General features: G+C 45.2%; 1 protein-coding gene across 3 annotated transcripts in view; it reads left to right on the top strand.

Annotated features, from left to right (window-relative positions):
- adam22 (ADAM metallopeptidase domain 22) overlaps positions 1-19813 on the top strand; it is a 493639-nt gene that overhangs the window by 253532 nt on the left and 220294 nt on the right. For all 3 annotated transcript variants that reach the window (XR_013576156.1, XM_078538421.1, XM_078538420.1), the window contains exon 14: positions 18596-18647. Coding sequence is in view for 2 of the 3 variants with exons in the window: in XM_078538421.1 (XP_078394547.1) it covers positions 18596-18647 (52 nt within the window). In the remaining variant the exon portion in view is untranslated. The remainder of the gene's footprint in view (positions 1-18595; positions 18648-19813) is intronic.

Raw genomic sequence — 19813 nt, 5'->3', positions numbered from 1 at the left:
GTTGTCATGGACAGATGCATCTGCAGCAGGCAGTTTGGTGAGGATGAGGTCAAGTATGTTTTTCCCTCTTGTCGTTTCCCCTCACCACCTGCCGCGGACCCAGTCTAGCAGCTATGTCATTTCGGACTTGGCCAGCTCGGTCAGTAGTGGTGCTACTGAGAAACTCTTGGTGATGGACATTGAAGTCCCCCATGCAGAGTATATTCTGCGCCCTTGCCACCCTCAGTGCTTCCTTCAAGTGGTGTTCAACATGGAGGAGCTGAGGGAGGGCGGTCCGTGATAATCAGCACAAGGTTTCCTTGCCCATGTTTGACCTGATGCCATGAGATTTCATGGGGTCCGGAGTCAATATTGAGGACTCCCAGGGCAACTCTCTTCTGACTGTATAGCACTGTGCTACCACCTCTGCTGGGCCTGCGCTGACTGTGGGACGGGACATACATAGGGATGTTGATGGTGGTATCTGTAAGGTATGATTCCATGAGGAAGACTATGTTAGGCTGTTGCTTGACTAGTCTGTGAGACAGCTCTCCCAATTTTGGCACCAGCACCCTAGATGTTAGTAAGGAGGACTTTGCAGGATTGACAGGGATGTGATTGCCATTGTCGTTTCCGGTGCCTAGTCTGATGCCAGATGGTCCGTCCGGTTTCATTCCTTTTTTGTGACTTTGTAGCAGTTTGTTACAACTGAGTGGCTTGCTAGGCCATTTCAGAGGGGATTTAAGAGTCAAACACGTGGTTCTGGAGTCACATGTAAGGGCAACAGATTTCCTCCCCTAAAGGGCATTAGTGAACCAGATGGGTTTTTAACAATAGACAATGGTTTCATGGTCTTCATCAGATTTTTAATTCCAGATTTGCCATGGCAGGATTCGAACCTGCATCCCCAGAGTATTACACTAGGTCTCTGGATTATTTGTCCAGCGACAATACCACTACGCCATCGCTTCGCAGTCCTCTCGTATTGCCATTGCAGGAACTCATCCATGGCTAACACGATGGAGTGCAGGCCTGCGCACATCTCCGTGTTCTGCTGGATCAGGGCCTCCTTGGGTGTCCGCCATCTTTCCCATTGAGACCAAAAACAGAGTGCAACTGAGCTAACTGAGTGAAGACTTGGAGTTTGGTGAGAGGGGGAGTTTTAACTGTTAATTTTGTTCTTAAATTTTACTCTTAAAATCTAATCTATTCTGTAATTAGCAGTAACTGGAAAGTACTGCGTCGGCAGGCTAAGTTCTTGTCTTCTTGCAGGTTAGTCAGTGTATACTCACTCTCAGCTGAGTAGGAGCTGAGTAGCTAATTAGCTAACTGGTTGAATCTGATGAAGAGAGCCCCAGTTCAGTTTACAATAAATTCAGGGTGTTTTTAGTGCAGCCAAGGCAAACGGAGTTTGAGCTAACTGAGTGAAGACTTGGGGCAGGATTTTTCGCTGAGCGAGCTAGTGCGCGTCCGACCCGCTTGAGCATAAAATAATGGATGATGACGTCAGGCGAGCGTCCCAATGTCATCACGAGCCCGTGATATTTCGGTCGGCGGGGGTGCGCAGGAGTCGGCAGTGAGTCCGCCGACAATTAAAAAGCCCATTAAGGCCATTAAAAATGTAACTGAAATAAATTTTTTCGCTGCCTGTCCAACTTTATGGTTGGTGGGTAGGCGAAAAGGCCGAGGGGCCTTTGCATTTTTTGCGAAACCTCACCCATGGGTGGGATGAAGTTTCAATCCACCATTAAAAAAATCCACCCTAATTTCTAACATGTCCCTGCTCATGTGACAATGTTCTTTAACATTTTAAAAAACTTAATTTTTGATTTTCAAAACTCTTCACCTCCCTGAGGCAGCTCTGTGCCTCAGAGAGCTTTTCCAGCGTGTGCACGCATGCATGCATTTGCGCCCTTGCCCTCCTATTCTCCCCCCCCCCCTCCCCCACACAGGCAGTACTGAGCGCTGACACTCACATTTCACGCTGGGCGGGCTTTAATTGACATGCCAGCATGAAATCGCGGTTCGACCCCGATTGCGGGCGGCGGTCAGCTTCCAAGCTGTTCCCGCCTGCCCCCGCCGAGACTGCCTGATGAGGGAAAACCCTGGCCTTGGGGTTTGGTGAGAGGGGGAGTTTGTTTCCTTTTTCTATCTTTCTCGCCCCATAGGAATTGGTTCTTGATTTACTACAGGGAAAGGAGCTAGCTGTATGTTGAGTACCTAGTAAGTGGATAAATCATATTCTATCCCTAAGGTTTAAAATAGTACACAAATTGATGGTAAAGTTAACAAAAAATATGGGAAAGCAACATAAATGTGATTAATATAATTAAGTAATTATTTAAAACATATTAAGGATGGCAGGACAGGTGATGTATCAAAGCTGCAGCATGTGGGAGCTCCAGGATAACATTGTGATCCAGGGCAAACACGCTTGCAGTAAGTGTTTGCAGCTTGAGGAACTTAAGCTCAGATTAATTGAGCTGGAGGCTGAGTTGCAGACCCTGCGACACATCAGGGAGGGGGAGAGTTACCTGGATACTTTGTACCAGGAACAGTCACACCACTTAGGATGGGGTCTTCTGGTTTGGTCAGGGACAGGAGGGTGTGGCTGCGAGTGAGGCAGGTAAGGGGACCCAGAGGGCAGGCGTGTGAGCCTCTGCAATTGTCCAATAGGTTTGAGGTTCTCTCAGCTTGTTTGGATGAGAGCAGGGGCTGCAGGGTGGATACAGCAAGCCATCCAAGTGCGGGGTGCAAAAAGGAATGTAGTGGTAGTAGGGAACAGTATAGTGAGTGGGATTGACACTGTTCTCTGTAGCAAAGAGCGAGAGTCCAGATGGCTATGTTGTCTGCCCGGTGCCAGGGTTCCAGAAATCTGCTCAGGGCTGGAGAGGAACTTGCAGTGGGAGGGGGAGAATGCAGTGGTCATGGTCCATGTAAGTATCAATGACATAGGCATGATGAGGAAGGAGGTTCTGCATAGTCAGTATGAGGAGCTAGGCACCAAATTAAGAAGCAGAACCTCAAAAGTAATAATTTCTGGATTATTACCTGAACCACGTGCATATTGGTATAGGACAAATAAGATTAGAGAAATGGCTCAAAGACTGGTGTGGGAAAAGTGTGTTCCAGTTTCTGGGGCACTGGTACCAGTATTGCGGAAAGTGGCATCTGTGCCATTGGGATGGTCTACACCTTAACCATGCTGGGGCTGGTATCCTTGTGAGCCACATAACTAGGGAAGTTTAGAGAGTTTTAAAATGAATAGTGAGACAAGGGATCATATTTGGGGAGATGTGGTAAACCAAAGGGTGGAGACAAGGCAAGAGAGAAAGGTATTAATATAGGAAATGATAAACAGACCATGACAGGAAGGGACAAAGAGTTCAAATCTAAGAGTAAATCAGCAGATAAGGCTACACTCTACAAAAATAATATAAGGACAAAACTAAAGGCTCTGTATTTTAATCCACGTGGCATTCAAAACAAAACAAATGATAGCACAGGTAGAAATAAGTAAGTACAATCTGATAGCCAATACAGAGACATGGCTACAGGATGACATAGATTGGGACCTGAATACTGAAGGGTATGTGACATTTAGGAAGGACAGGAAGTTAGGAAAAAGTGGAGGGGTGGCTCTGTTAATTAATGATGGGATTAGCATATTAGAGAGGGTTGACCTAAGTTTAGGAAACCAGGATGTAGAAGCGGTTTGGGTTGAGATGAGGAATGATAAAGGCAAGAAGTCACTTGTGTTGTATAGGCTCCCTTATATTAACTACACAGTAGGACAGAGTATAAAGAAGAGATAATGGGAGCTTGTCAGAAAGGTACACCAATAATCTTGGTGGATTTTAATCCAAAAATAGACGAAAAATCAGATGGGCAAAGGTAAGGTAGATAAGAAATTCATAAGATGTTTTCAGGATAGTTTTTTAGAACAGTATGTTCTAGAGCCAACCAGAGAGCAGGCTACACTAGACGTGATATTAAGCAACAAGATAGGATTAATTGATAACCTCCTAGTGAAGGCACCCCACCCCTAGGCAGCAGCAATCATAATATGATTGAATTTTACATTCATTTTGAGGAAGAAACGAGTGCATCCAAGACGAGTATTTTAAACTTAAATAAGGGCAATTGTGAGGGCATGAAAGCAGAGCTAGTTAAAGCGAACTGGCAAATGAGGTTAACTGATAGGCCAATAAAGGTTCAGTAGCAGATGTTTAAAGGGATATTTCAGAATACACAGAATATATACATTCCAATCAGAGAGAAAAATTCCAAGGGGAGGGCCCACCATCCATGGTTAACTAAGAAGTGAAAGACAATATCAAACTTAAGTAAAAAGCTATAATTACGCAAAGATGGGTGGCATGTCAGAAGATTGGAAAGAATATAAAGATCAGCAAAGAATGACAAAAAGATTAATAAGAAGGAAAAAATTAGAGTACAAGAGAAAGCTAGCTAGTAATATAAAGATGGATAGTAAGAGCTTCCATAGATATTTAAATAAGAAAAGAGTTAACAAAGTGAGCATTTTTCCTATAGAAAGTGCATCTAGGAAATTGGTAATGGAAAGTAGGGAGATGGCAGATGAATTAAACAGGTATTTTGTAACATCCCAGAAGTAGCTGTAAATCTGGAAATGGAAAGGAGGGAGGAACTTGTGAAAATTACAATCACCAGAGAAGTGGTATTGAGCAAGTTATTGGGGCTGTGGGCTGACAAATCCCCAGGTCCAGATGGGCTTCACCCTAAGGGCTTGAAAGAAGTGGCTAGTGAGATCATTGATGTGCTGGTTTTAACTTTCCAAAATTCACTAGATTGGGGGAAAGTTCCATTTGATGGGAAAAGGAGAGACATAGAAAACAGGAAACTATAGGTCAGTTAGGTTAACGTCCATCATAGGGAAATTATTAGAAGTTATTATTAAAGATGTTAAAGTAGGGCACTTAAAAAAGTTAAGTCAATTTGAAAGGGAAATCATGTTTAATCAATTTATTAGAGTTCTTTAAAGGAGTCACATGTGCTTGGATAATGGGGAACTGGCGGGTGTACTGTACTTAGATTTCCAGAAGGCATTTGATAAGGTGCCACATCAAAGGTTATTGCGGAAATTAAAAGCTTATGGTGCAGTGGGGTAACATATTGGCATGGATAGAAGAGTTGATAACTAACAGGAAGCAGAGAGTAGGCATAAATGGGTCTTTTTCTTGTTGGCATGATGTAACGAGTGGTGTGCCACAAATGTGAAATAGTCCATTTTGGCAGGAAGAATAAAGAAGAAGCATATTATCTAAATGGTGAGAGATTGCAGAGCTCTGTGATTCAGAGCAATTTGGGTGTCCTAGCGCATATCCTTCATTTGCACAAAACACTAGTGAGACCACATTTGGCATACTGTTACAGTATTGGTGTCCTTATTTAAAGAAGGATGTAAATGCATTAGGAGCAGAGAAGGTTAACTACATTAATACCTGGAATGGCCAGGTTGTCTTATGAGGAAAGGTTGGTATTCACTGGAGTTAGAAGAGTAAGAGGCAACTTGATTGAAACCTTTAAGATCTTGACGGGTTTTGTCGGGTGGATGTGGAGGGGTTATTTAATCTTGTGGGAGAATCTAGAACTAGGGGTCACTGTTTAAAAATAAGGGGTTGCTCAGTCAAGACAGATGAGGAGAAATTTTTTTCTCTGAGCGTTGTGAGTCCTTGGAATAAAATATTCAAAGTATTCAAAATATCCTGCCTTAAAATATTCAAAGACTCTTAAGCCCATTGCCTTTTGAGGAAGAGCTAGCTAGATTCTTGATAAGCAAGAGGGTGAAACGTTATCAGGGTTAGGCAGGAATATGTAGTTGAGGTTACAGTCGGATCAACCATGATCTTACCGAATGGTGGAGTACGCTCAGAGGCCGAGAGGCCTACTCCTGCTCCTAATTTGTATGTTCACATGTATGCTGGCAAGTACCTTCAAAGAAGAGATAGTTTGGGCACAGTCAGGGTATATTCCCTCAAAAGGGAAAGATAACACAAACAAATCCAGAGCTCCCTGCAGGACAAAGGAAATAAAAATTAAGATAAAGGCTGGGATTTTCCATGCCCGATCGTGAGGGGTGTGTTTGGTGGTGAGATCGGAGAATCTTGTGAGAAGGCAGTCGGCGTGTTTCCCAATGACGTGAATCCAGGAAGTGATTGTCTCCCCCACCCCGTCAATGGCGGCTGTGTTTCCCGTTGTTGAGCGTCGGGAACTTAATTTGAATGAATTTGCATCTCATTATTGTGGCCACAAGTCAGAATCAACTCCCCCGCCCACGTCAAATTTAAAGCACACGTCAACTTGATTTTTACGATGGTCAGAATTACAACTGCCTTTAAAAGGCATGCAACTGGTGACCTGAACTTCAAGGGGAACTCAGAAGCAAGTGTACACAACATTGCGCAGTGCTCTCGTTGACCCCAATGCAAGGAAGTGGCTCTGTGGACTCAGGGTGGATCACAGGCAAGTCTCCACAGCAGCTTCTTCATGGCTCACTTGTGGTGCCGGGGTAAGAGCGACAGTGCAAAAGGGGAAGAGGAAGGGAACCTTGAGGCAAGGGCGACAGTGCAAGAGGGAAAGGGGAGAAGGGAACATCTGGGCAGAAGTGACTGTGTCACGGAGAAGGAAACCTCAGGGTAAGGGCTCCAGTGTAAGGGGGAAAGGGGAGAAGGGAACCTTGGGCAAGCGTGACAGTGCAAGGGGGGAAGGGAGGAGAAGGGAACCTCGGGGCATGAGCGACTGTGCCAGGATGAGGAAACCTCAGGGTAAGGCTGCAATGCAAAGAGGGGTCCTGGCAGCACAGACTGAAGTTTGATCACAAATACATGCCGGGGCTGGAGTGGAAGTGGGATGAAAATGGTCGGGCAAATGCCAAATCATGTCAAAGCTGAGCACTATTCCACAGCTGAGAGCATTTATTTTGAGCTTAGTTGACATGCTTGGAGTCAGGCTCGTCAAGCAATTATGCCCACTCAAGAAACACTAATTCCTGACGGTGGCAATGATTGCTTCTCTACTATTAACCCCTCGTGCATACGCTTCAATCTCGAATGAGTGCAATGGTGCTGTATAACCATTGGGCGACTGGGCAAGCTTGAGGATCCTCTTGGGAAAGGTGGCCATCCAACACTGACTGAGGGGTGCGCTCCTAGCGACATTGAAAAGTCACCCTCGTGGTCTGAGCAAACCACGAAGCCTTGAGTGCAGGTTAGGACAATGCCTGCGCCTGAGATGAGAGTTCAGGATGCAGTCAAGTGGCTAAAGCTGTCACCACTCGGCCATGTGGTGTGGGGCGGTGCTGGGTGTGGGCATGGTGGTGAGCCATCATGCGCACTAAACACTGGGCATCCATGCGGTGGCCTGGACTCTCCGGAAGGCATTAAGGGGCCTTGAGAGCCAGTCACAGGCGATGACTTGACCAAGAGTGGTCCTTAGGAGACAATTGCTGACCCTAACATCTCTCTCTTTGATATTGCAGTGAGGTGACCATCAGGAACATGGGGCAGAATTTTGCCCTTGGCAGGTGTGCTCGGCGGGCGGGGGTGGTCAGGAAGCCGACTGCTGCCCACGATCAGCCAATTAAGGCCCGTCCAGCGTGAAACGTGAATGGCAGCATTGAGTGCTGACTGTGTCGGGGGCTGGGGGGAGGGAGTGCAAGCCGGCCGAGCGTGAAATTCGTACATGTGCGCGAGTGAGCGCTGCATAATTTCCATTAGGCACGGAGCTGCCTCAGGGAGATGAAGAGATATAAAAAAAAAACAAATAAAAATGTAATAAAACATGTCCCCTCATGTGACTCTGTCACATCAGCAGGGACATTTTTTAGTGAAAAATTAAAGTTTTTATTTTCTTTGCTTTTGGAAACCTCATCCCGCCTGTGGATGAGGTTTCCAAAAAATGCAAAAGCCGCTTGGCCTTTTCGTCTGCCCGCCAACTGTTAGGTTGGATGGGCAGCAAAAGCTTTACGTTAATTGATAACTCAATGGCCTCACCAGGCCTTTTAATTGTTGGCTGGTGCACTGCCAGCTCTGGCGCGCGCCCACCGAATGAACTATCATGTGACTGTGCATTGACGGCACGCTCAGCCAACGTCAACGTGCATCATTTCACGCTCGAGTGGGTCGGGTACGTGCCCGGCCCGCTGAGCAAAAATCTCTGCTCATGGATTCTGGTTACCTTGCTGTCTGCCTCATTGCTTATAGGCAGGGGAGAAGAAGGAGAAGAATGTGACAGACGCACCTGGCTCACCAAAGGGAGGAGCAGAACCTTGAAGACCAAGGGGTGGCATAGTCTCCTCCACACACAGAGAATGAACCCCACAGAGCCGTCATTCATAGGCGCATTGCTAGACCCAGGGTCTATAGATGGCACATGTGCTACCTGCAGATGAGCAAGAACCAATGTCGCCAACACCTGCGCATGTCAAGGGAACTGGTCACGCACTTATGCCACCTTCTGCAGGATTAGGCATCACGGGGACTCAAAAGGCATCCACTGTCAGTGGCAGTTAAAGATACCGCCATGCTCAGTTTCTATGAGAGTGGCTTCTTCCAGGGCTCCATTGAGGACCTTTGTAATATCACACAAGCCTTCACCCACAAATGTATCCAGGAAGTCATGGACACCCTTTTTACCAAGGCACACAACTTTGCCAACTTTGACAGAGATCAGGCAAGCCAGGAAGCAAGAGTGCTGGGATTTGCTGAGATTTCCGGATTCCCTCAGGTGCAGGGTGTCATCGACTGCACTCACTTGTCTCTTAAATCTCCCTGTCGACAAGCAGTCCGGTATCTGAACCGCAAGTGCTTCGAGTCTGTATGTTCAGCTGGTCTGCGACCATAACAAATGGATCATGCAGGTGTGTGAAAGATACCCCAGAGTGTCCACGACCCATATATCCTTAGCAGGTCTCACATCCCTGCCATCTTCCAGGGACCACACAGAATGCAGGGCTGGGCTGGCACTTCAGGGACAAGGGCTACTCATGAGGGATGTGGTCAAAAGATGATCAAAAAAATAAATAAAGAGGGAGAAAATAAACTTTGAGGGTAAACTAGCAAGTAATATAAAAACGGACAGTAAGAGCTTCTTTAAATATATAAAAAGGAAGAGAGAGGCCAAAGTGAACATAGGCCCCTTAGAGAATGAGGCTGGGGAAATAATAATGGGGAACCAGGAAATGGCAGAGGAGCTGAATAAATACTTTGCTTCAGTCTTCATGGCAGAAGATACTAATAGCATTCCAAAAATACTAAATAATCAAGAGGTCAAAGGGGAGAGGAAATAACTACAATAACTATCACTAGAGAAAAGGTACTAGGTAAACTCATTAGTTTAGCCCATTGGGCTAAAGGCCAACAAGTCCCCTGGAGCTAAATGGAGAAAGACTGCAGAAGGCTGCAGCATGGAGGGATCTGGGAGTCCTTGTGCATGAATCCCAAAAAGCTAACATACAAGTTCAACAGGTAATAGGGAAGGCAAATGGGATGTTGGCCTTTATTTCAAAGGGAATGGAGTATAAAAATAGGGAAGTCTTGCTAAAACGATACAAAGCACTAGTTAAACCACACCTAGAATACTGTGAACAATTTTGGTCCCCTTATCTAAGGAAAGATATACTGGCATTGGAGGCAGTCCAAAAAAGGTTCACTAGGTTGGGGTTTTCTTATGAGGAGAAGTTGAGTAGATTGGGCCTGTTTGGAGTTTAGAATAATGAGAGGCGACCTTATTGAAACATATAAGATTCTTAGGGGGCTTGACAGATTAGATGCTAAGAGGTTGTTTCCCCTTGTGGGAAAGTCTTGGAGCAGAATGCATAATCTCAGAGTAAGGGGGCACCCATTTAAAACAGAGATGAGGAGGAATTTCTTCTCTCAGATGGTAGTCAGTTTGTGGAATTCTTTACTGCAGGGGGCTGTAGAGGCTGGGTCGTTAAGTATATTCAAGGCTGAGATAGAGAGATTTTTAAGCAGTAAGGGAATCAATGGTTATGGGGAAAAGGCAGGAAAGTGGAGTTGAGGATTATCTGATCAGCATGATCTCATTGAATGGTGGAGCAGACTCGATGGGCCGAATGGCCTACTTCTGCTGCTACATCTTGTAGTCGTATGGCTGATGATGCCCGTGCGGCAGCCTCTGACTCCTGGTGAGAGAAGGTACAGGAGAAGGTCATGCTGCAACCCGGAGTTTGGTTGAGTACACCATTGGCATCCTGAAAATGAGGTTCCGGTGCCTGGACAGATCTGGAAGAGCACTGCAGTACACTCCCCAGAGGGTGTCATGCATCATAGTGGCTTGCTGCGCGCTACACAACCTGGTGATGCAAAGTGGGGAGGATCTGGATGATGAGGAGGTGCAAGGGCTGCACGTCTCTGATGAGGAGGAAGTTGAAGGGGATGAGGGTGATGAGATTCTGGAAGGCAAGGGTGCAGGTCATTGCACTGGCAAACAAGGCAGGCATACCCGTGAGGCTCTCATTGCCACAGGATAGCAGGAGGATGATGATAAGATGCAGTGAGAACACTCCTGAGATCTTCACATTGCATCTGGGAATGTCTGACACCTGTCTGGCTGAGGGCAGCACACATACGCTCTGTGAAGAGGCTATATCATGGAGACGCTGCTTAGATACAGTCACATGGACTTTAAGACAACTTGATCCTATGGCAGGCTTCATCACCTGTTTCTTTCACCACCACACCTTCACCTGTCAGGAATGGTGACAAGATGGAGGGGCAGCTCTTCCTCTAACGTGCTGAGAGCACACAGAGAACATCATGGAACCCTGTGATGCTTGGGTACAAGTTTCTTGCAGTAAACGAAAGCCACATGGAGGTCCATGCATCACTATTCTGGAGAATGACTTTGAAGCTGGACAATCACCGTGCTCAGAAGGTTACACACTGCACAGGGGAAGAAGCCCTGGGTTGCAACACGAGCCTTTACTTTGTGCAGGAAGCAAGGTTTCACATCTGATTGATATGAACTCTGCTCATCATAACAAGGAGCTATAGACAAGGAGACATTCTTGGGAGTGTATTTACAAGTGATCAACACCCCTGCCTAAGTTATGCAACTACATTATCTTGATCTTTCTAACTCTGCTGCTACTTCTTGGTGCTGCCCTGACATCCACTGTAGAGGTGGAGGTGGCCTGCTGACTGCTATGCCCTGTTGCCTGTGATGACCTTGGTGGGTGTCCTCTGGGGGGCTGAGACCTGGAGGGCCCCAGCCTGCTTTCAGGGTCCTGCTGTGTGGCAGTGGCACCTTCCTCGGCCTGCGGAGCTGGAGCTGCTGGGGTCACGGGAAGAGGGGATTTGGATGGGCCGCACACTCCCGGGTTGATGGCCCTGGGGTGTGCGCTTGCTGATCCTCCTCCCTATGGGCGTTCAAGAGCCCCTGGCTGACTCCTTGAGAGGAAGGAGCAGGTGGAGTGGGCTTCAGGTGACACTGATGGATGCCAGCAAGTGCCTCAGCGATGGTTCTGCATTGCCACAGGAGCTGCACGCTAATGGCTTGGACCAAGGTCGCCATGGTGGCTGCCATCCTACCAGTGTTGACCTTGGTGCATCAGCATGCCAGTGCTATCACCTCAGACTGAAGGCGGATGGACTGCTCCATTGCGCCTTGCAATCTGAGGAGTGCAGCGGACATCCCTTCCTAATGTTTCCAAGCTTGCTTTTGCAGCTCTAGCAACTGAGGTATATCCAAGTCCAGAGGCTCCTCATCTGACTCGGGCTCAGCAGCTTTCTGGTCTCCAGCAGTCCTCCAAGTGCTGGAAACTTGGGAAGTCCCTGCTTCTGCCTACTGTGGATCAGACAGTGCAATGTGCTCACCAGATTGTGACCCTGAGGCTAGGAACTTGGTCCTGCAAGGTGCATGTCTCTGTGCTGTGGAGGTTGTGGGTGAGTGCAATGAAGGGCCTTCAATTTCGGTTTCTGTGGATTCCTCTTCCATGGTGTCCTTGGCTAGATTTGGGGACCTGGCTCGTGGACCCTCTTGGCTGCTTCCCAGATGTGCCTGCGGAACCAAGGAGAGATAATTAGTGCATGGCAGGGGACTGCAGAACAGGGGAACTCACAGCATAGTTGATGGATGTTGCACTACTAGATCCTCACTTGGCTGAGTGCCGCTGGCCTCACTATCAGCAAAGGAACGGTCCACATCGCTGTCGGCCAGCTGGATGACTCTATTTTCAAAATCTGTGAGGACCTTGATGTCGGGCATTCCTTCACCAGTCTGCGACCTTTCCCTTTTGTTGTGCGCCAGCTTGTCCTACATGAATACAAATGGAGAGACTGCAAGCAGGACGCCTGCCAGGCCAGACGAGAAGGTTGCCCGGCACGTATGGGTGGTGAGTGGTGCCATAGTGAGGATGAGGACACCATCTTCAGGGCAGATGAAAGTGTGTGTGAGAGAGTGAATGGTGATGTCCCTTGAGCTGGCTGTGAGTGAGATCCCTATGGATGTGTGATGGGTTTGTGAGGGTGCGAGTTGAGAGTGATGAGAAGAGTGACTTACCCTGGCGGAACGGAGGAGATCATTCATCCTCTTTCGGCACTGTGTTGCTGTCCTCTTTTGAAGGGCGTTGGCGCTGACCACCGCTGCCACCACCTCCAATGCTGGATTTGTCACCTAGGATGACGTTCTTCATTCAGAGTGGGGGTAGAGGACATCACGGTGGGCCTCCGCTGTGTCCAGTAAGCGCTCGAGAGAGGCATCGCTAAATGTGGGGGCAACATTTTTCCTCCCTTTGTCAGCCACCTGTTCCCAGCAGCTTCCCATCCCTTGAAGAGTGCTAGCTCTGTGCAGGGCCTGTTTTTAAATATGGCGCCCAGTTTACTGAAGGCCTGAGGTCACAGTGGGTCAGAGGAATTAAAGGCCGTCTGCCAGCGACCCGACATAAAACCCATGCCTCTCAATTTTTTAAACAACATGGCACAATACAGCGGAAAAAGCCGCCATTGCTGTCGGTAGGTTGCACGCCATTTCCCCTGCTGATTTCTGGGACAATTTTGCTCAAAGAAGTAAAAGCGTGCTTATGACAGCTGTCAGGTAGAAACTACAATTGAGAACCAGACTGAAGAAGCAAATAAGAGAAGCAAAGAGGGAGTATGAAAAGAGACTGGCAGCCAACATTATAGGGAATCTCAAAGTCTTCTATAGGCACATAAATAGTAAAAATCGTGGTAAAAGGAGGAGTAGGGATGTTGAGGGACCAAAAGGGAATCTACACATTCCCTATTAAATTAACACTTTGCATTTGTCTTTACCAAGGAAGAAGATGCTACCCAGGCCATGGTAAAAGAGAATGTAATGCAGACACTAAAAGGGTTTAAAATTAAAAAGGAGGTGGTATTGGATAGGTTACCTATACTTAAAGTTAATAAGGTACCTGGACTGGATGAGATGCACCCAAGGATATTGAGAGTGGAAATTGTGAAGGCACTGGCCATAATTTTTCAGACTTCCTTAGATTGGTGGTGCTAGTGGACTGGAGAATTGCAAACATTGCACCTTGTTCAAAAAAGGTTGTAGGGATAAGGCCAGCAACCCTACATGCCAATAAGTTTAACTTCGGTGGTAGGGAAACTTCTAGAAACAATAATTCGGGGCAAAGTTAAAGTCACATGGACAAATGTGGACTAATTAAGAGGAGCCAGCATGGATTTCTTAAGGGAAAATCATTTTTAACTAACTTGTTGGAGGTTTTTGAAGAGGTAATGGAGAGGGTTGATGAGGGCATTGCAATTGATGTATGCATCGATTTCCAAAAAACGTGTGACACACTGCCACACAACGGACTTGTGAGCAAAGTTATAGCTCATGGAATAAAAGGGACAGTAGCAACATGGATATGGAATTGACTGAGTGGCTGGAAGCAGAAAGTAGTGGTTAATGGATGTTTTTCAGGCTGGAGGATGGTTTGTAATGGAGTTCCCCAGGGATCAGTGTTGAGACCCTTGCTTTTGCTGCTATATATTACAGGTGTACAGACATAATTTCAAAGTTTGTGGATGATATAACACTTGGATGCATTGTGAACTTTGAGGAGGATCATGAGGAACTTGAAAAGGACATAGACCTTGGTAGGATGGGCGGGCAGGTGGCAGATGGAGTTCAATGCAGAGAAACGTGACGAGGCAATGTAAAATAGGGGGTACAACTCTAAAGTGGGTGCAGGAGCAGAGGGACCTGGGTGTATGGTAAGTCATTGAAGGTGGCTGGACTGTTTGACAGAATGCTTAATAAAGCATACAGTATCCTGGGCTTTATTAATAGGAGAACATAAGAAATAGGAACAGGAGTAGACCATTCGGCCCCTTGAGCCTGCTCCATCATTTAATAAGATCATGGCTGATCTTTTGTGTTGTTTCGATTTCCATGTCCCCATCTAACCCCGATAACCTTTGATTCCCTTGCCTAACAAGAATCTATCTACCTCTGCCTTAAAAATATTTAATGACCCTGCCTCCACCACCTTCTGAGGCAGAGAATTCCAAAGCCGCACAACCCTCTTTGAAAAAAAATTCACCTCATCTCTGTCCTAAAAGGCTGTCCCCTAATTTCAAAACAGTGCCTCCTAGTCCTGGACTCACCCACAAGAGGAAACATCCTTTCGACATCCACCTTGTCAAGGCTGTTCAGGATCTTGTATATTTCAATCAAATTACTCCTCACTCTTCTAAACTCCAGTGGAAACTAGTCCAGTCTGTCCAACCTTATAAGACAACCCATTCATTCCAGGTATCAATCTAGTAAATCTCCTTTTGAACCGCCTCTAATGCATTTACATCCTTCCTTAAATAAGGAGACCAAAATTACACACAGTATTTGAGGTGTGGTCTCACCAATGCCCTGTATAACTGAAGCATAACATCCTTACTTTTATGTTCAATCCCTCTCATAATAAAGGATAGCATTCCATTAGCCTTCTTAATTACTTTCTGCACCTGCATACTAACTTTTTGTGATTGTTGTACTAGAACACCTAGATCCCTCTGCACCTCAGAATTATGCAGCCGTTCTCCATTAATTTAATACTCTGCTTCTTTGTTCTTCCTGCCAAAAAGTGAACAACTTCACATTTTCCCACATTAAACTCCATTTGCCAGATCTTTGCCTACTCACTCAACCTATCTATATCCATTTGCAACCTTATGTCCTCTTCACAACATACTTGCCTACCTATCTTTGTGTCATCTGCAAATCTAGCTACCATGTCTTCACTTCCCACATCTAAGTCATTGATGTAAATCGTAAAAAATTGAGGCCCCAGTACAGACCCCTGTGGGACTCCGCTCGTCACATCCTGCCAATCAGAAAAAGACTCATTTATGCTTACTCTCTGCTTTCTGCCAAACAGCCAATCTTCTATCCATGCTAATATGTTACCCCCTACACCATGCACTTTTATTTTCTGTAATAATCTTTGATGTGGCACCTTATCAAATGCCTTTTGGTAATCCAAGTCTACAAGCTACAGTCTACAGGCTCCCCTTTATCCACTGTGCATGATAATCTTTCAAAAACTCCAATAAATTGGTTAAACATGATTTTCCTTTCACAAAACCTTGCTGACTGATCCCTGTTGCCTTGAGCTCTTTTAAGTGCCCAATTATAACCTGCTTAATGATCGAATCTAATAACTTCCCCTGACAGACGTCAAACTAACTGGCCTAGAGTTTCCTATAGGAGCATGGAGTACAAGAGCAAGAAGATTAAAGGCAAAATACTGCGGATGCTTGAAATCTGAAACAAAAACAAAAAATGCTGGAAAAGCTCAGCAGGTCTGACAGCACCTGTGAAGAGAAAGACAGAGTTAACGTTTCAAGTCCGTACGACTGTTCTTCAGACCTGCTGAGTTTTCCCAGCAATTTTTGTTCAGGTTATATTGAACTTGGATAAGTCAGTAGTTTGACATCAGCTGGAGTATTGCGTCCAGTTCTGGGCATTGCACTTTAGGAAAGATGTGAAGGTATTGTAGAGAGTGCAGAAATGCTTCATGAGAATGGTTCCAGGGATGAGGAACAACAGTTATGAAGATAGATTGGAGAAGTTGGGACTGTTTTCCTTGGAGAAAAGAAGGCTGAGAGGAGATTTGATAGAGGTATTCAAAATCATGAGGGGTCTGGACAGAGTAGATAGGGAGAAACTATTCCCACTTGTGAAAGGATTGAGAATGAGAGGGCATAGATTTAAAGTAATTAGTAAAAGAAGCAATAGTGCTGAGGAGAAACTTTTCATGCAGCGAGTGGTTAGGGTCTGGAATGCACTGCCTGAGACTGTACAGGATTATAGAGAGAAGGTGGGGAAATGAAACTAGGTGAGTTGCTCATTCAGAGAGCCAGTGCAGACACGATGGGCCAAATGGCCTCCTTCTGCATTGTAACAATTCTGTGATTGATTCTGTTTCTTGATATCATGGGCAGGATTTCACGATGGCTGGTTCTATAGCCCTGCTGTAGAAAAAGTCACTGTGAAACCGCCCCCCACTCCGCACAGTGGGCTGCCCTGCAGCGAGTTAACACTCAGAGCAGTATTAAGTAGCTCAGTCTGAGACTTCTGCTTCCATCTGGGAAGTCCCACCTCCAAGAACCAGACAATCACTGGGAGCGGTGGCCACTGCAAGGACTGCATCCAGTCCCCAGCAAAAAAGAGTCAGGAGCTGAATGACAGTAATATTGAGGAGATTCTCCATAGGGCTAGGAGTGGAGGCGAGTGGGTTTTGAGGCACCTGGGAGAGGGGCTCGCTAAGGGCCTCAACTGACACGAGGGCCTCGCCTGGCACACAGTAAATTGCGGCCAGGTCAGGGACAGGTGAGTAGGCAGTGGGAAAGGCACTCATGGAATGTTATGGACCCCCCACCACTGCCTGCAAACCTACTGGCAGGGGACCGTAAAATTATTTTGCATGTGAAGTGAATCAAATTGGCTGAAGACTGGCATCTGTAATGCTGGGGACCTTAGGAGGAGGCCAAAATGGATCATTCATTCTGCATTTCTGGCTGAAGATGGTTGCAAATGCTTCAGTCTTGTCTTTTGCACTGTCATGCTGCCTCCCCCTTCATTGAAGATGATGATATTTGTGGAGTCTTCTCCAGTTAGTTGTTTAATTTTCCACCAATATTCACAACTGTGGCAGGACTGTGATCCTTTGATTGTGGGGTTGTTTAGCTCTGTCTCTTGCATTATGCTTTTGCTATTTGACGTAAATATATTCCTGAGTTGTAGTTTCACCAGGTTGGCACCTCATTTTTATGTTTGCCAAGTGCAGCTTCTGGCATGCTCTCCTGCACTCTTAATTGAACTGGGTTGATCCCTTAGTTTGATGGTAATGGTAGGGTGGGGGATATGCCAGGCCATGAGGTTCCAGGTTGTGGTTGAATATAGTTCTGCTGCTGCTGATGCCCCACAGCGCTTCAAGGGTGCCAAGTTTTGAGCTACTTGATCTATTTTGAATCTATCCCATTGATCCCAACCCAGTCATTTTTGGGAGTTAAATTTCCCCCCAGTGTACTTCAGCATAGCATAATTTTTATAGCGAAATGAAATTTAAGGAGCACCAGTTTTCATTCTCACTTTTAATTTATTTGCTAATATATTGCTAGAAAAGTTTAAAGTTTTTAGATGCAGATTGAATGAAAAGTTTTGAAGAGCATAAGAAGAGCAGGTCAAAACACCATAAAAAAAATGAAAGATGCAAAAGGCAATGACTTCCAAAGGGAATACCCTTCACCACCACACACCACCTCCCCCCCCCCCCCACCTCCTCCCTGTTCCTAAAAGGCATTGATAAAGACTACAATCTATACAGTATTGAATTTGCTATGTATGGTGTGCACTCGTTATTTAAGGATCAGCATTCAGCGACACAGGTGGGACTGCACAGATCCATCACTAAATGGGCTGTATTAGAAGCTAAAAGTTCTCATTGCTATGCATACATCATTTCTAACACACTTTGAGGGAAACATGCATTGTCCTCATTGTTTCATGGGGTAAACACTAATACAAAGAAAATATCAGAGAAACCATGTTGAAAAGTTTTGGGGAACTAGGGATTGCCATAGAGGAAAGCCAAGACCATCTCAATAAAAAGAAGAAAGTACAGTCAATATCAGGAAGAGAGCAACATATAGATTAATGATAAGCATCACCAAAGTTCAATTCTTATATTTGGATGTGAATCATGAGCTTCAACGTTGACTGTGATTTGAATTTTTTATTCTTTGACCTAATTTGTTTGGTGGCTGCAAAGATAATAATGTTCCACAGTATCATCTAAGATCAAGATCAATGTATTACGTGATTAAGAATCAGATAAGATTTATTAACCAATTTTCTTGACAGAGTTGTGAAGAAAAATGAGATTTATTTATTACTGAGCTTTTAGTATTGAACAGAGAGCATTTTTTTTGCAAATTGATTTCGAACTGTCAAGAATTGTTGCTGCATATTTAAACAAAAGGGACTTTTTAATGCAGAATACTGTTCTTCATATCAATCTTTGAAATGATTAGAACGATGCCATATATACTTATAGATTTAAGTAATTATATTTTTTTTCTTGCAGGCGATTGCACATGTGACGATAAATGGATTGGGTGCATAATGCAAGATTCCGGGTAGGAAACCATACACAGTATACCTGCATTGGAATTCTGTAGAAAACAGTAACCATCCTATTGTCTGATTTCTGAGAGAAGTAACCTGGCCATTAATTTCATGTTATGAAGAAAGAAAGAGCCTTGCAATTATATAATGCTTTCATGATCTCCTGACATCCCAAAACACTTTACAACCAATGAAGTACTTTTAGTGTAGTCACTTGTAATGGAAAAATTGCAGCAGCAATTTGCAAAGTTACACAAACAGCAATCCTTTTTTTATTAATTCACAGGATGCAAAAATCACTAACAAGGAAGCTTTTATTGCCCATCCCTAATTGCCTTTAATTAAGTGGCTGCTTGGCCATTTCAGAGGGCAGTTAAGAATCAATCATTTTGCTGTGGGTCTGGAATCACATTTAGACCAGACTTGCTAATCATGGCAGATTTTCTTCTCTAAAGGACATTAGTGAACCAGATGGGTTTTTACAACAATCTGATAGTTTCATTGTTATCATTATGAGACTAGGAACGGAATTTTATGGCCTCGTTGCGGCTGGGGTGGTGCTGGAAAATGTGGCGAGCCGTTCAAATGTCCATTGACTTTGGTGGGACCGAAAATTCCTGTCAGCAGGAGGGGCTGTAAAATTCCACCCTAGTTTTTTATTTCAGATGTATTTGATTAATTGCATTGAAATAGCTCAGATGCTGTGGTGGGATTTGAGCACATATCTCTAAATTATTAGTCCAGGCCTCTAGATTACTAGTAACATAACTACTATATTATCACTCCTTGACCAATGTGGTAATGACAAGATAATCTATTTTTGGTGCTGTTGGTTGAAAGAGAAATATTGGCAAAGGCATCATGCAGATCTCACCTGCCCTTCTTTGAATGGTGCCATGGGAATTTTTACATCCACCTGAAAGGGCAGATGACACTCATTATAATCTCTTATCCAGACAACAGCACCTATGACAGTGTAGCCCTTCCTCAGTTCTGAACTGCAAGCATCAGCCTAAATTTTCTCTCTCTATGTTGCATCCTTATTGTACAAGGGTTGCTAATCATGGCTAATTGCTGCCATGATATCTTACCAGGGCAAGTAGAAGAGGCAGGCCCCAAGAACTAGCTCAGCCAGTATAGGGATTGAACCTGTGCTATCAGCACTATTAAGCACCCT

This window comes from Cetorhinus maximus, chromosome 3 (assembly GCF_964194155.1).
Source record: "Cetorhinus maximus chromosome 3, sCetMax3.hap1.1, whole genome shotgun sequence".
Lineage (NCBI taxonomy): Eukaryota > Metazoa > Chordata > Chondrichthyes > Lamniformes > Cetorhinidae > Cetorhinus > Cetorhinus maximus.
This window is presented reverse-complemented; position numbering and strand designations above follow the sequence as displayed.